Source organism: Lipotes vexillifer, unplaced genomic scaffold (genome assembly GCF_000442215.2).
Source record: "Lipotes vexillifer unplaced genomic scaffold, Lipotes_vexillifer_v1.1 scaffold1524, whole genome shotgun sequence".
Classification (NCBI taxonomy): Eukaryota; Metazoa; Chordata; class Mammalia; order Artiodactyla; family Lipotidae; genus Lipotes; species Lipotes vexillifer.
The window spans coordinates 67,288-85,716 of NW_006773476.1; the positions used below are offsets into that span (position 1 = coordinate 67,288).

Consider the following 18,429-nt stretch of genomic DNA (forward strand, 5'->3'; position numbering starts at 1 on the left):
CCCTCCTAATATGCTTTTAGTCTACTGTGAGATAAACAATCTAGGTTTTTACCATTATATGTAAATTAGGAATCATAGGACCACCATCAGAGAAAAAAGCCTAAGGAGAGTAGATGGTTAGTTCAGGAGCTCAGATCCTTTTTGGTTTTCTGCTGTGCACAAGGTTTCCAGAAGTCTGATGTCTAAGGAAGTATTACTTCTTTTTGAGAAAAATGAAACCAAAATGTTAAAAGTTTCAAAAGCACTTTAATTTAAATTAACTCAATGTATAATACTGGATCATTTTTGGAAAAACCACTTGTGCCATCTTATAATAAAATATATATACATATACATATATATTGAATCAAATCAGTGAAACTACAGTAAATGTGTAGTAGTTCACTCATTTTAACCAATAAGGAATGTTCCTGACAAGTTTCAGTTATCAGGTATATACATGGCTGAATCAACAAAAATGGCCATTACCCTTCATTAAAATACCAGAAACAACAAAAAAAGATGTCCACAGGGTATTACGGAGGAAAAGGGGAGAAGCTGTAGAAATATAAGTAGGATACTATTATTTTCTTATTTACTTCAGGATTCTTTCAATATTTTTATAACGTGCATATAATAATTTATAATTTTTAAATCCAACTAAAGAAAAATGTAATAGTATTAAGTAGAGCACTATTATTTTCTTATTTACTTCAGGAATCTTTCAATATTTTTATAACATGTACATATAATAATTTATAATTTTTAAATCCAATTAAAAATTAAAGAAAAATGCAATTGTTAAGACTGCTCAAAATCCCCCCAGTTAAGTGAATTCTCAGAAAATGTCAGTGTATCTAGAGCTGCCTTCTTTTTTTCTGATTTTTTTAAATTTAATTTTTATTTTATATTGGAGTATAGATTTACTATGTTGTGTTAGTTTCAGGTGTACAGCAAACTGATTTAGTTATACATATACATATATCTATTCTTTTTCAGATTCTTTTCCCATATAGGTTGTTACAGAGTAGTGAGCAAAGTTCCCTGTGCTATACAGTATGTACTTGTTGATTATCTATTTTATATATAGTAGTGTGTATATATTAATCCCAACCACCTAATTTAAATTTTGAGGTAGAGCTGCCTTCTTTTTAATGACTGCAATGTAGTCCATTTCATATAAATGGCATTAACAACCATGCTCCTCACACAGGACTGCTGCATTAAATGAGATAACCCCTATGAGGTGCTTCTATTAGTTATTATATATAAATTTAATTCTTCCTCTATTAATAATCATCTAGAATATTTCCAAAATTCTATTACAAATAGTACTATGTTAGAGAATGTAAGCATTTTATATTTTAAATAGATACTGCCAAGCTTTGCTCCAAAGAGGTTATACCAATTCATAGTCCCATCGATAATGTATAAAGGTCTGTTTTTGCATAGCCTTACCAACATAGTGTATTACCAAACATATTTTGTATCTTTGTCAAGAAATAGGTAAAAGATGGTCTCATTTTAATATACATGTCTCTAAGTATGGCTAAACAACTTTTCATGTTTAAATTTTTATTTTCTTTTCTGTCTATGATGTGGTTCCCAACTTTTGACTCTTTTCCTATTGGGTTTCTGTTCTTTTTATTGATTTATTGAAAGTGACTCCTATGATGCAAATATTTTGCCCAGTCTGTCATTTGTTTTCCGAGTTTGTTTATATTTTATGTCATATACACATTTCTAGTTTTTTTTTCTTCTAGTTTTTCATGTAGTTAAAATTCAGTATTTTTTTTAATGTCTAGGTTTTATGTCATGCTCAGAAAGACATTGCTCAGTTTACATATAAAATATAAATGTTTAATCTTCCCCTAAGTTTTCATCTAGCACTTTAATGGTCTCATTTATCTACATTTAAACATTTCATCCACCTGGAAATCATTTCTATATAAGGTCGAAATATGAATCCAATTTAATTTCCTCCCAAAAAGAACCTAAGTGTCACAAAACCATTTATTTTCTGATAGAAAACGACCCTTACCCTACACTAGGTTCCTGGATGCATTTAAGTTTGTCTCTATTCTTTATTCTGTGCCATTGATTTGTCTATTCACATACTAGTGCCAAAATTTAAAAGTTACTATGGTAGGGGTATGGAGGGATAAATTAGGAGTTTGGGATTAACATATACACACTGCTATGTATAAAATAGATAACCAACAAGGACCTAACCGAAACACTGTGCTGTACACCTGAAATTAACACAACACTGTAAATCAACTATACTTCAATTTTTTAAATTAATAATAATAATAAAAGTTACTGTGGTTTTACAATATGACTTAAAATCATACCGGGTAGTCGTCTCTCATTAGTTTTTAATCAGAATTTTGCTGGCTACTCTTACATGATGACTTTCTCATACATATGAGTATCAGAATTAGCATGCTATGATTTTTTTTTGAAAAGGCCCTTTTGCAATTATTTGGATCATGTTAATAACCTAAATGTCCATTAATAGATGAATTAATTAATAAAATGTGTTATACATACAATGGAATATACTGAGTCTCAAAAAGGAATAAAATTCTGATACATAACCTAACATGGATGAACTCTGAAGACATTATGCTAAGTGAAATAAGCCTGCTACAAAAGGGCAAATATTGTATAATTCCACTTATATGAGGTACCTAAAATAATCAAATTCAGAGATAAAGAGTAGACAATATGACTTAAAATCACACTTGGCAGTCATCTACAGAGTATCAGTACGGGAAGATAAAAAAGGTTCTGGAGATGGATAATGGTGATGGCTGCACAACAATATGAATGTACTTAATTCCACTGATCTGTATTCTTAAATACGTTTAAATGGTAAATCTTATATATATCATCACACATTTTTAAAAAGATAAAAAGTTAATTCCATCACTTTTACATTTTAACATAATAGAATACGTTTTAAATTCAGATTGTTTACAGATAAGTTTCAGTAAATATTAATTTCTAAAAGTGTGACAAGGGACTTCCCCGGTGGTCCAGTGGTAAAGAATCTGCCTTACAATGCAGGGGACACAGGTTTGATCCCTGGTCAGGGAACTAAGATCCCACATGCCAAGGGGCAACGAGCATGCCACAACTACTGAGCTCTCGCACCTCAACTAGAGCCTGCATGCCGCAAACTACAGAGCCCATGCACTCTGGAACCCGTGCGCCTCACCTACAGAGCCCACGCGCCCTGGAGCCTGCGCGCCACAACTAGAGAGAGAAAACCCGCACGCCACAATTAAAGAGAAGCCCACGCACCGCAACGAAAGATCCCAAATGCCTCAACGAAGATCCTGCATGCCGCAACTAAGACCCAACACAGCCAAAAATAAATAAGATAAATAAAATCTTTAAAAAAATAAGTGTGACAAAATATGATAAGCATATTTAATACATTCAAGTGTTTAACTTTATTTCAAGAGCATCTAGAGACAGTAAAATTGAAAGGAAACTAGTCAAGAGAATGAGAACACATGAATTCCCAGCTCAGAATTTTCTAGTCCAATGGTTCTCTCTTCCTGTTTTCTCAACTTTACATGAAAAAATTAAACTTCTTGCTGTAAAACCCCAAGTTATTAAAATTTAGATCTAGATAAATTTAAACCAAGTATTCTAATGTATTATTTAGATAACTAGACATTAGCAATATGCAATAAATACATACTTACTGTTGGACTTCCCTAGTGGCCCAGAGGTTAAGACTCCGCACTCCCAATGCAGGGAGCCCGGGTTCGATCCCTGGTCAGGGAACCAGATGCTACATGCATGTCACAACTAAGAGCCCGCATGCCACAACTAAAAGATCCCACATGCCGCAACTAAGACCCAGGGCAGCCAAATAAATAAATATTTTTTAAAAAACATACTTACTGTAAAACAAGAGTGAGTAATTTTATTGCTTGTACTGCAACATCATATTCTTTGTCAAGGGTCATAGACACAATTCTATCCTAAGGACAAAAATAATTAAAATATTCTTAAAGGGAAGGCCAGAAAAAATACTTTCAAATAACAGGTAATTTTTAAATACTTAGAGTAATACTAACCTTGAACCGACTGGTAAATAGCTCCAGTTTGGAATTAAGCTCTTTGTTATAATAAAGCCCTTGTAGAGCCGTGAGACATTTGAGTCTTACCTCACCTTGCTGAATGAAACAAGAGGAGAAAATGCATTAAAACTCTGCATATTTTCAACCTGAACATTCAAGATACTTACATTATTTTCTACTTTAAATATGTTCTATACAATAGCATTTCTTCAGAAACTCTCATCTTTGATAATGCAAAAATAGGAATCAATACATAAACATTTAAAACTAAATACCTTTGGGGTTACTACTTCTGTGGGTCAAATGAAAATTTTTTGAAAATTTTTTCAGAGCAATACTATTGTGAAAGACGATAGTAGCATATTTCACAGTAAGTTTTCCTTTACAGAAAGTAATATTTGTAAGGAATATATACAAAGAACTTCAAGGCTTGTGAAGAGGCAGACTAAGAGAAAGGTAGATTAATTAAAAAAAAATTAAAAAGGTCAGAAGCCAAGTTGTAACTTATAATCTGGCTAAGATACATGTTTATCAAGAGAATCAAAATTAAAGAAATTTTAAAATGTATATAGCACTTACATATTAGCAGAGTAAGAATTCTTACTGCTCTAAGAAATGTCTCACCACTACCACCATCACCTACATGATCCAATTGTTTCAGTACAAAAATTGTTTCAAGATTGAAGGCTAAATCAGTGGCCAAGATTCAAAAAACTAGGGGACTTTATGTGATAGAGACCATATTTTCATGGAGCGGACAGAAAAGAATAAAGGAGAGAGGCCTATAGGAATGTGCTCCCAGTTCTACCTATATGCAGATAAGTCACTATGAATAAGAACAGCAGATAGCTATGCCTATGTGTAAAAAGGAAAGCAGTCTATAAGGCATATCTTACCTTATCATGCATAGTCCAACCAACATATTTTAAATAACTGTCATTAAGAAAGGCATCACTATACATTTTCATCCAAATGCCAATTTCTTCAATGCAAATAGCTCGGATTTCAGCTATTGCATCCCTGCATGGAGGAAGGAAAATTATGCATATTAGTGCCAGTATACCACAGGACTTGTGGTTTATTTAAGCAGCACCAAATACTTCATACCTACTATGAATATACCACTACCTTAAGTATTACTGGGGATTTAAATGTAGAATTGAAGCATGGCCCCCGATTGCCAAGAGCTTACAGTCTAGTTGTCAAAGCATAATTATCACCATATAAATATTTAAAGTTAAATAAACCTACAAACAGAATCCAATCCCCACTTTTTATACCATGCCATACCCCAGCCTCTGTTCACACCTCCTGGGCATGGTGTGTTCAGACAGCAGGAACACTAGTCTGGTTAGATAATATTTTCTGGGTGAGAATTAGTTACACCTAATATTGAGGCCAAGCTCAATTTGGATTTGAATGTCAGACTAAATTATTTTGAATTCATCCTGTAGGTAATGGTAAGTCATTCAAGGCTGTTGAGCAGAAGAATGATGCAACAAAAGAACATTTTAAGACAACTGCAATAATCTCTAGGCATGAGAATGACGAAGGAACAGACTAAGGTAATGGTGACAACAGAAATAAAAAGGTAAGAATAGACAAAGGGATATTACAAAGGAAGTATTAACCTGATTCAATAACTGCCAAGTTAAGGAAATGACGGAGAAGTTAAATAAACATGCCACCAACATTTAAAGAATAGGTTACAGCAGAAATGGTGGTAAGATTACCTATTTCTTTCCTCTACTCATTCAAAATAAGGGAAACATCTCACTTAAATCTATCCAGCTTTTCCCACTAATATTCAAATGGAAGAGGAAAGAGTCAGGAATCAGAACGTACAGTCTCTACTAACATAGTACCTCCAAAATCAATTAAGTATTCTGTACCCTGACTCCTAATAACAGCAGTAGCTTCCATTTTCTGGGCATCTACAAGTCAAGCACAACATTACCCCATTTTCAGATAGAAAACAAAGTCGAGAGCAGTTAAGTAACTTGCATAGAGTGTCTCAATCAGTGGAAGAGCTTAGATTCTAACACTGATCTTACTCTAACACGATTTCCACTAAATTTATATTACCTAAACCACTAAATATCCAAACTTGAACAGAATAAGAGTTACATTAAAAAAACTGCCCTGACTTACCGGTATCTATGTACAAACACTCCCTTAAATATTGCATTCATCATATTTTCTATTTCATCTTGATTTTCTTGAAGCTGAAAAGAACACATCATTTCTTTTCAATTGTAATGGAAGAGAACCAAAAGGACATCTAAAAGTTGTTACAAACACACATGCAGGTTTCTCCAGTGTTTTGGTTATTACACCCAATTCCTTTTTTTTTTTTAACACCTTTATTGGAGTATAATTGCTTTACAGTGGTGTGTCAGTTTCTGCTTTACAACAAAAATATGGAACACTTCACGAATTTGCGTGTCATCCTTGCGCAGGGGCCATGCTAATCTTCTCATTCCAACTTTAGTATATGTGCTGCCGAAGCGAGCACCCAATTCTTAATTCCACTAAACGAAAAGTGTCCACATACAAAAATTAACATCTGTTGTCTATCAGGTAGCCACAGTCCCTTGATACCTGGAATATTTGTACTTGGTTTTTAATGTTTAGCTGGTAGACTAATTTTTTAAATGGTCACGTATTTTCATTGTATAAATGCACATAAAGAAATCTGTTATGTAGTTTATTATGATACATATTATATAACATATAATCAAAAAAGCATAACAATGCTTCATTATCTTGGTCTTTAGCATCTGAAAAATAAGTCATGTTAACTAGTGCCTGCTCAAAGAACAAAAACGATTTGAGTAAAATAACTTGGCAAAAAATCTGTCTCCCTGCTAAATATTTTTGAGGGAAACAAGGCTCACTTGAAATAACCAACTAAACATTTCAAATCTGGGTTGACTTATTTACTCCCATATATTTTCAACTCAGAGCTTGAGAGTTAAGAGAAAATTGTTTCAGAGCTTGAGAAGTACAAGGAAAATCTTTCACACGCTAAGTATTAATTAGCTTTTAGATTATGTTCTATGTTTCTGTAAAATGCTTTTTTTCTTTTCATGAATATAATCTCACATTTCCAAATAATGCTAACAAGGGCATGCACTTGTATTCATTAGCACAGTCAAAGGCACAGGTGGTCTTTCAACATGTTTAAAAACTTAACCCAAGCTAGAAGTATTAATATCTTATATCTGTACCAGAATTTTAAACTCAAAACCCTTTTTTACCTATATCCACTCATTCTATGTTCAGAATCTTAGAATCAGGCCATAATTTCATACATTATGTTCATCTAATAAAGCACCCAATGCAATTTATTAACTAAATTAAGGGGCAAAAAGGTCAATTCTTCATTTCAACTACAGCTGACCCGTGAACAATGCAGGGGCTAGGGACGCTGACCCTCCACACAGTTGAAAATCCAAATAAAACTTATAGTCGGCCCTCCGTATATGCAGTTTCTCTGTATCCACAGTTTCTCCACATACAAGGTTCCACAACCAAAGATTCAACCAACCGTGGATCATGTAAGTACTGTAATATTTACTACTGAAAAAAAATCCAAGTATCAATGGATTTGCACCGTTCAAACCTGTATTGTTCAAGGGTCAACCGTACGTGAAAAAGATGAGGAGTTTAGGCATGGTGGAAATGTAGGCAAGATTTTTCTGGCTTCTCTTGAGCAGGGGGCATTTAAAAAAGTTATTGGCTATCAGAAATAACCAACTTTTAAATTATAGTTACCACTACCCCCCAAAAAATGTCAAAATCAAGTAAGTAATTTATGGAATACCACGGCAAATATTTTAACTCAACTGCATTACTAATATTTCTGAAACATCAGACTTTGCCTATTAGAAATAAAAATAAACATCCCCAATATCAGATAGCAAAATATTACATCACCAATGAAGGAGGAATTTAAATCAAAAACACAACATCAAGGGAATTCCCTGGCAGTCCAGTGGTTAGGACTCGGTGCTTTCATTGCCAGGACCTGGGTTCAATCCCTGGTCAGGGAACTAAGGTCCCACAAGCCGCACGGCATGGGGGCAGGGGAGACAACAACAACAACGACCAAAAAACACAACATCGAAAGATTTTATTTATTATTATTTAGCATAAAACTGAAAAAATATATTTTCCTCATTCAAAGTTGAATTTGGTGGTCATTAATGTTAACCAAGTGCCTCTTACACTACAAAAAAACCAAACACACAGATTATGACAACATAAATAGCTTATAAGTTATTTTTCAAAGTGACTTTACATAAGTGAAACCTCATTTCATCCTGACAATAAGCTGACAGAGGAAGTTAGGAGAGATATTTTCACAGTAGAGATGAACAACACTGAAGCATTAAGCAGCTTGTCAGACTGGCCCAGGACTCCTTATGTGAAGCCTTGAACTCTTAATCCTAGTCCACACAGAAAGAATATATACACAGAAGGTACTGTTGGCATGAATAATCAACAAAAATAAGTTAGATGTATAAACAACCTGAAACATGTTGTTTAAATTTTTCAAAAAAATTTATCTGATGATCTAGCAAAGTTATATCATAATTAATGGTGACCAAGTTAGTTACAGATTAGTAGCTTAAATATTCAGCGCAGAAGTGTACGTACCTCTTTCCGCTTCTGTAGCAGGAGTTCCAGCCTCTCATTGGCTCGTTTTCCAATCATTTTATTCCGTTCTGCCTCATATTGTCTTTGTGTATTATCCATATTAATGCTAAGATTTAGTGCCACATTCACCAAAGCTGTCATCAACTTCATAGCTATTTTTAAATGGAAAATGTTGAACTTAGTCTCACAGACACAAAAATTTACAAGTTAAGATCAATTTAAGAGAAATTAAAAACAAGATGGGCTGTTCTGCTTCTAACAGAAAAGAAAAATATAGCTGCTACAAATGACAACAACAATAGTAAAACAACAGCTAATGTGTATTGAATACTTACTATATGTCAGTAACCTATGCTAAATACTTTTCATGGATTAACTCCTAATCCTCACAACAGCCCTCAAAGTTAAGTATTATCCTCATTTCATTCATGAAGAACCTGAAGCTCAGGGAGATTAAGAAATCTGCCTCAGACTACACAGTTCATATACATAGTTAAACCAAGATTCAAAACTAGGTAATCTGACTCTAGACTATGCTCAAATCCCACTATACTATGATATATATGTCCCCTACAATGACCTTTTCCAGAGACCACGATTCACCTTCTAAATAAATTTTGATTCATACAGCAGTCATTTAGCTATCCAGTAACCAAAGGGAGAGGGAACTTAAGTGCTTTTTATCAAAGTACAGTGTGTAGAAATGTTGCACAGTTTTATCAGTACTTGATTTCCTTTAATTTTACTCTATTACATATCATCATAAAGACAATGGTGTGATTATGAAGGACAGATCTAGATAAAAAGTCAAAAGTACAAAGAGTAAAATATCACTCAATAAAGTGTTTTTTATCAGAGTTCCTCCAGATCTCTACCTTCTGTTACTGAACTCTTGCTACTGAGACAAGACTCACTGCCTGTGATTTCAAACTTATTAATTGAAATATCCGAACACTTTATGCTTAATATAACTTAGTCCAGACTATGTCTCAGACCTGGTTCACTGCATGACAGACCACCACAAAATTAAACCTTAATTTGTGGCTATTGGCTCTCTTTAAAAGAGATTCCCAATCTTCTGAGCTATTCCACACCTTCAGCAAACCAGTTTGTCATTCTGATCTAAAATTACCCACCTTACCCCATCATATATGTTTTAATTTACTTTAACTGTTCAAGTTCTTAACATCAAAGCTACCTAAATTCACAGAGCAAGATCACATTCATATTTTGTGACCTCAAATCTACAGGTTGACTGTATGCATTTTATTTTTTTTTTAAATGGAGGGATGAGCAGAAGTACATCTTTAATCATAGCTTTAATTCTCTGGGGAAATACTCTAAAGGAAAAAAACATCCCCACACTTAGAGAAAGAAACATTTTTGTAGAAATCAAACTATTCTATCATTAAGGCTTAGAATACTATAGTAACAATTAATGCCTAGTTGATTTATTCAAACTCAAACCACAAAGCATATTCAATAATAGTACTTTCAGCACAAAAGAGAAACCAGAACATTTTATCAACATCAACACTAAAAACCACTGTTCTAGAATTAATCATGTGAGCCTTAAAAATGTAACTCATTTCATTAAAATTTAAAGAGCAAAGAATCTGACTCAGCCTAAAGTTACTCAGAAGCATAAGAAAAATCAACTTTTTGTGGTGTGGTTAAATAAGCATCATCCTGTAGTGACCATCATACCAGGAGGGACTATGCTAGCAGAGACTATGCATAAAAGTCATTTAGAACTACATATCTAAAATGACTGTTCCCCAAATTTGCTGTCAATACCTTCCTTGATAAAACATATTTCAAGAACCCAACAGATCACTATGCCACAGAAAGGGAGAAGAGGTGGATAGGAATCAAGTAGGTTTACCACAAGAAAATTAAGTATGCCTTCAGAGAATCAAAACTGAAGATATCACTCCATTCCCAGTAATTCGTGAGGGTTGAAGGACAGGGGAGAGTGTCCTCTTAGGGGCTACTTAATAAATAAAATTAATTTGTCACCATTATTTCATTTCTTTTAATGAAAATCATTTTCATCTCTAACCTAAGAAAATGCACAGAAAATATTTCTAAATACTGACCTGCCAGGGTGCTTGTGTGTCGAAATGCTCTGACTTGTGAGTCAGACAATCCTGTAAGAAGTGAAATGACCGTATCCATCATGTACTCATCATATATGATACTATATTGACACTGCCGTACTAATACGCCAATGAATTCACAGAAACTGGATTTGAACTTCTTCCACTGAGGACCAGCCATGGTAAGTGGATAATCTCCACTATCCTAAAACAGAAATTTTAAACAGCAATTTCATTTAAAACACATGACTTAATAAACTTTTACTTTTTTTCCCAAATACCCTAGGCAGAAGCTGAAAAGACTCCTTTATTGGACCTCCCAGGTGGTGCAGTGGTTAAGAATCCGGCTGCCAATGCAGGGGACACAGGTTCGAGCCCTGGTCCGAGAAGATCTCACATGCCACAGAGCAACTAAGCCCGTGTGCCACAACTACTGAGCCTGTGCTCTGGAGCCCACAAGCCACGACTACTGAGCCCACATGCCACAACTACTTAAGTCCACACGCCTAGAGCCCATGCTCTGCAACGAGAAGCCACCGCAATGAGAAACCCGCGCACCGCAACGAAGAGTAGCCCCCGCTTGCCGCAACTAGAGAAAGCCCACATGCAGCAGTGAAGACTCAATGCAGCCGAAAATAAAATATAAACAAATTTATTTTTTAAAGAAAGACTCCTTTATCTCATCTTTCTTCTATAATAAATCCTCAAAGTAGGCAGGAGAATAATATGCAAAGGTAGAGGTACCTTTAACACATCTCTTTTATTTAAGATCAAAATGGATGGGACTTCCCTAGTGGTCCAGTGGTAAAGAATCCGCCTTACAATATGCAGGGGACACAGGTTCGATCCCTAGACAGGGAACTGGGATACCATATGCCACGGGGCAACTAAGCCCATGAGCCACAACTACTGAACTCGCGCCTCAACTAGAGAGCCCGCATGCCGCAAACTACAGAGCCCACGTACTCTGGAATCTGCGCTCCACAACTAAAGAGAAGCCTGTGAGTCGCAAATTAAGATCCCACATGCCTCAACAAAGATCCCGCATGTTGCAACTAAGACCCAATGCAGCCCTAAATAAATAACTAAATAAATAATAAATCTTAAAAAAACCCAAAATGGATATTCTGAATTCACTCTAACCAATGAAAACATATACCAATTACATACCAAAATAAAAAGCCTCTCCCATCAAACAAAACATTATTCTGATAAGCAAAGATAGTTACTAAATTTCTTTAAAACAAAACAAAACCAACATCAAACCAAAGTTATATGTTTTAATGGATTCAAAATGATGAAATCACATTCTCAGCCAGTCTAATGGATTGATGTATGAGTTATAAATAATCAAAGGATTACAATGTATGTTTTCATTAGCTTCAGGACATCAAATAGTCAGCAGATGTAAACAATGAGATAATTTTTTTAAAATGGAAATGTAGCTAGAATGACCTGGAAAGACAGGTACTCAAGTACTCCTATATATAAGATGGGGCATTCACCAATGAAGATACACTGAGGTCCTCCATAAATCATTAAAAACAAGCAAGTCATAAAGATAAAAACAGAGATCAATACTACACAGAACCTCTAAAAGTAAGAGTTTCTGACAAGAATGTCCTGGAAACTTAAGGTCATTTTATCAGTATGGTTTAGTAAAATTTTTAACAATTAAATTTTGTCGTTAGAGCCAAACATTTTTAAAAATTTTAAGTCATGCCATAAACAAGTTGAACTATGTCTCATCTGAGAATAAGGTCCTAATACTCCACAAAAAGGTTTTCTTCCACATTTTCTGATTGGCTCATTTAGTGCTGTATTAAAAAGTGTCATCTTAATTGCTGTTAGCAACTTGGTTTGTTGATATTTTCAAATCTTATTTCAGGATTCTTGTTTCAAATAGCTGTTTAGAAGAAAGAAAGTTCTCACTAAAACATTTAATATCAGAAAGTTAAAATAATACCATTCCTCATAATTATATCTCAATTACTTAGAGACTGATTAATAGTACTTAGTGATCATCAAAGCCATTTTAACAACTCTTGTCTATCTTTTAGAACGATAGTTGAAAGCTCCTTCATCTGAGTAAGCAAAAAACAAAAAACAAAAAACATCAAATAAAACTCAAATGAGACAAGGCTTTCTACTTGAAAATTTATGGTGAAAAGCTTTAAAGAGTAAAACTACTGGTGCTGGAATACAGCTGTGAACAAAACAAACAAAAATCCCTGCCCTGAAGGAGTTTATATTATAGTAAATCTATTGGCAACAATATTTCAAAGACATCACCGTGACAAAGGATCAACTAAAGTCTAAGCTACTACTTATTATGGATTTGTATTGTTCTTACTCATATTTGAAACATAAATAAGACTTTAAACAATTTTATACATATATATGTATGTATGTATTTTCCTTTGCCTAAGCTTGCACCTGGTTCCCCAAGTATTTATCAAATCTTCCTTCTACAACATTCTAAGGTATGTTTGTAGGCACTTAATTTTATTCTTACTTGAAATTTTAATTTTTTGACAAATAAAAACAGCTACCGTTTATTAAGTTCTTACTATATGCCAGGCATTGTAAAATGCTAAGGAATTTTTCAAACATTACTGCATTCAATTTTCATAACAGCCTTATAAGTATTTTTAGCTCCATTTTACAGATGATGAAACTGATGCTAAGACAATTTGCCCAAGGTCACATGGCCATCATTTGATTGGATTTCTACTGCCAAAGCTCTTACCCACAACACTAATATTCAGAATTTAATACTCTGAAGAGTAAATCAAGATCAATATGCATAAAATTATCATAACATTTAGGGTAATAACTCACCTCATCAAACTCTTCAGTCATTTTTCGAATTATTTCAGAGTTCTGCATATGTCTAAACATTTCTGCTGTGACAACACCTGAAATTTGCAAGTGTAAGAAGTTAATGGTAAATTTAAAAAATAACTTCTAAGTCCATCTCTAACACTAAAATGTCTACAATCGCACAATAAGGTGTACTTCAATAGCACCTGATCTTTACCATGTTACTCAACCCTATAAAGCACAAATGCCATTATCAACATATACAAGAAAACAGCCCCACACTTCTGACAGGTATCTTTTTTTCCTAGAACAATCAGCCTGAGCCATTTCTACTTGACTTAACTTTACTCATGCACAGAATGACTAAGACCCTTTAATATAAAGCATATGTCATCAAGCATGAGGCAGCATCCAGGGTAACACTTAAAACCTTGAGGATGAACCTGAAGAAAATAAGGGAAAGAATAATAGGTAGACTTCACTTTAGCCAGGTTTCTTTATTAAGTACAACAATATGTAAGGCAACTACATCCCATCATCCCCTCAAAGGGCTTCAAATAAACATAAGTAGTAAGCTGTAGCTCATCTAGAAGCCTGTAATCTAGTTGTAAGTTTAAACAAAGAATAACTGGGGAGGGGGGCCCCGAGCAGAGAGAAAGGGAAACATAAAGTATTAAAGTTAGTACATAATAAATGCCCAAATGAGTTGAAAAGCCAAGAAAGGCTATAGCTCAGACAAAAAAAAAAAAAAAGATGTGGATAAGTAGGTGTTTCTTATAAGGACATTTAGAGTTTTAAAGGAGTATGGAAGAGGCGAGGAGAAAGGATGCACATTACAAGTAGTGTAACTGTATCACTTTGCTGTACACCTGAAATTAACACTGTAAATCAACTGTATTTCAAAAAAACAAAGGTAGTAAAAGTTAGCCAGGTATAGGTCAAATATCAAAAAAGGGGTTTCTAGGAAAAAGTTATGAGTAGGAGACAATGCAAGAAGAAGTCATACATGAATTTCCACTGATGGGGTGTCAGATTATTTTTTTTAAAAAAAGAAAAAATGTAGAAAGTGAACTTCCTAAACCACATTTCTAATGCTAGATTATTTATTCTTTGCCAGTCTAATCACTATGAATACCATAAATATAGTAACATCTAAAAGAATGTCTTGGGGCTTCCCTGGCAGTCCAGTGGTTAAGACTCCACACTCCCAATGCAGAGGGCACGGGTTCGATCCCTGGTTGGGGAACTAAGATCCTACATGCAGCACGGCACAGCCAAACAAAAAAAATTTTTTAATTTAAAAATAAAAGAATGTCTTGGTACAGGAACATGAGATTTATTATAAAAGTTAGATATATTTCAATTGGCCAAGCTCTATTTTATATATGCACGCACATGTGTGTGTGTGCATATAAATTTAAAAACAACAATAGAACATCATACTCTCTTTCCAACCCCAAATCTGAAAAGAACAACTGCTATGTGAGCTCCCTTCTCTATGCGCATGCAATCTGAAGACCTTCCAGTAGCGTAACAAAACCAGCAGGAGTAGAATAGGAACTAACATCCATTGAGCCGCGTATGCACCAGCCACTTCAGCCCAGGCAACAAGCCTATATAGAAGGTACTATAATCCTCGCTTTACAGATGAGGAAACCAATGCTAAGGCAAAGAGAAGTTAAATAATTTGTATGAGATTATTAGTCTACATCTTGCTGCCCAGCCCCAGGTGAGATCAATTTCTACTGGTACTGTGAAAGAGCCCTTACTTACCACATTAAAAAAACAAATGATTGCTTAAAAATACTAACAAATTTGAAAGAAAGCATGATTTCCCTGACTAAAGAAGCACATTCTCAAAAACCTTTTGAGGGGTTTTTAATTTATATCTAGAGCCATGGATGTATCTCCAGAACCTTCTCATACTTTACACCCAGGTACTGTAAATTTGGCGGTGCTAGAGAAGGACAAATAACTCAATCCCTGAAATAACTTCTACGAAATAAGCATTTATATATAAATAAATATCAAAGTAAACATATTGCATACATTCTGACAAACTTCTAAAGCTCCTCCTCTCATCTCATAGACCATATAACAGCCATAAACCCAAATATAAGCAGAAAACAAAACAGCTGTCACAAACTCCATGCATATAATAACTCCTGAGGCAGGTGTAAAGGAGCCATCAGGACATCAGGCCAGCTCCCACTGCCTTAAAAGTGTGGGGGACATGAAGCAAGACTGCTTTAAAAACTGGTAAACTGAAAAGTGACAGCTGACCAGGAAAGAAAGAAGGAAACAACTGGCCACAGAATCACCAACCACAGAGCAGTCTGGAGCCATTCAGTGTAGGGCCAAACATCTCTCCACATACCTCAATACTTCAGAAGGCATAACTACAGTAAAATAACTGATGCTCATAATAACAGTCCTAAATCCACAGAAAAAGGTACACTGTATATACTTAAACATGTTTGTAATTCATTTATAAAAGAATTCTACCAAAATATTTTTGAGTATGTTTTGTAAGTACTTAATGACCTTAACTTTGATTACATGGAGCTTCCTTGCTTCTAAAATAAATATTATAGCAGTGTTTAAATCTACCTAAGTTTTCAACACCTTCAATTTTTAAAAATTTTCACAACCTTGTTTGTGACAAGGTATGTCCAAATGTTTAATGGGCAAGCTCCTGATTTATAAATACAGTGATGCCAGAAAAGGAATGTATCTGATAAAGGGGAATGCTCTGACTACGGCTTTGTTTTAAAACTGCAATTCAGAAGCCTAGTTAGGAAACTAAAACTGATCAAACCATGGTATAATAGGTAAGACTGAATATAAAAATTAGAATTTCAACTCATTAAATTATTTCTGGCACCTGTTCACTTGTTCTGCAATCAACCTTCCATTTTCAAAGAATCTAAAGAATCTAAAGAGAAAGGGCATTGCCCTTGATTACATAACACCACAAACAGGTACTTGTACCCCTCTGCTCCAGAAAGATGGAATGGACATAGACCAAAAAAAATAATATCAACATATCTCATTTTCTAAAGAGTTAATCTGGTTCATCATACTGTCATTACTACAACACTTCCTCTGAGCTGATTCAGTAGAATTTTCTAATACTGATTTACAGCTACCTTTAGCTAAGAAGTAAACTAGGCAACTCTCTGCACTCTAAAGACATTAAAATTTCTCAAAAATGGCCATATTAATGGCATTATGAAGACCATAGACTCAATAAGTTAATAAATTTGTCTATCAGGCCTCACATATATAACATTTAATATGTAGACTGCACTTAAAGTTGTGATCGACCTCATAAAATGCATCAGTTCTTAAAATGTTACTTGTTTTCCAATTCCAATGACAGGATTTTTCAAGAAGTTTTGTAGAATTAAAGGAGTAGACATAAGTAAATTGTTTTCTGGGATCTCTTTTCAGATTTGTTTATTAAATCAGTCATTCTTTAGCACCTTAATTCTTTAGATCTACTTTTAGGCAATCTTCCCTCCTCCTAACTTCTAATGCCTATGTTTTTGGTGCCATTTTCATTAAAAAAATGTAATACCCTTGGAAATCTCTGTAACATTTATTAGCCTGTGCATCTTCTAGAACTTCAAGGATGGGCCAAGTATTAGGGAGACACAGAATAAATCAGAACCTGCCCATGATCTTGACTAACTCATCTACTGATCCAGATCAGGATGTATGACTCCCCAACTTACACAATTTTGTCTCCCTGGCCAAATGTGTGTGCTACATGTTTTTGTCTCAGGGAAGACATTTTATATTTTCCCTATTCTTACTTCAAAATCTTTTAAAATAAAGTATAAACACTTTAAAAAAGACCCCGCTCCCCACTCCAGTTTCTCTACCTTTTAGGAAAAAAAAAACCTGTAATCACCAATTCCTTACTTTACTTACTTACTTAGTTACTTACTTACCTACTTACTTACTTACTTACTGTTACTCATGGCACTTTTTAACTCCCTACACTCTACAATTCCCTGCCACTTGAACCTGTATCTCTTCATTATCTTCCTCCTCCATTCTTAATCCATTTCTTTGCTCCTAAAACCAGATGCTGAAAGTGGGAAATATATCTAATAAAGTAACATAACAATTATAAATTGCCAAGTTTTTAGTTAACTTTCACATATGAATATAACAGTCTCAACAGACTTTCTCTCTTTGTTCTTTGCTCTTTTTTCCTTACATACATTTTGTATGGTTATAATGCAAATAACTCAGTACCGTGGCATTAGTTTCCACATGAAGTGCTAATAATCTTTAGGTGAAACAAAAAAGAAGAGAACATTTGAGAACATTCTGCTTCCAAAATAAATATATCTTACCTTTACAGCCTGAACACTGAATAAAAAAGTTGATGAGGTCAAGAAGTGCTATATCTCGGTCATGCTTGTATGACTCTATCCAATCATCTACCACCGACTACAGCAGAGGGGGAAAAGAACCATTAGCTTTTTCTAACGTTCTAAGAGTTAATTAAGTCAGATTAAAGTTGTTAAGATTCAACATTAAGTGGTATCACATTATTTCAATAAATACATACGCTTGTATACTAAAATTTAAATTTAAACAATAAAATGGAATCAAATTCAGTAAATTAATCACCTGATTGTACATAAATGATCCATCTTCCTCATTTTTGCATTAAAAGGAATCTAAAAACTAAATATGGGACCCAACTCTATAAGCTGAAATTTCTTAGTGATATTATAGATACCTTAGAA

General features: G+C 34.3%; 1 protein-coding gene across 2 annotated transcripts in view; it reads right to left on the minus strand.

Annotated features, from left to right (window-relative positions):
- Positions 1-18,429, minus strand: part of STAG2 (STAG2 cohesin complex component) — a 71,543-nt gene that overhangs the window by 40,807 nt on the left and 12,307 nt on the right. For both annotated transcript variants that reach the window (XM_007448344.1, XM_007448343.1), the window contains exons 4-11: positions 18,031-18,127; positions 13,682-13,758; positions 10,841-11,045; positions 8,742-8,893; positions 6,231-6,304; positions 4,976-5,099; positions 4,077-4,175; positions 3,901-3,980 (exon numbers count right to left, since the gene is read on the minus strand). In XM_007448344.1, coding sequence (XP_007448406.1) covers positions 3,901-3,980; positions 4,077-4,175; positions 4,976-5,099; positions 6,231-6,304; positions 8,742-8,893; positions 10,841-11,045; positions 13,682-13,758; positions 18,031-18,127 — 908 coding nt within the window. The remainder of the gene's footprint in view (positions 1-3,900; positions 3,981-4,076; positions 4,176-4,975; positions 5,100-6,230; positions 6,305-8,741; positions 8,894-10,840; positions 11,046-13,681; positions 13,759-18,030; positions 18,128-18,429) is intronic.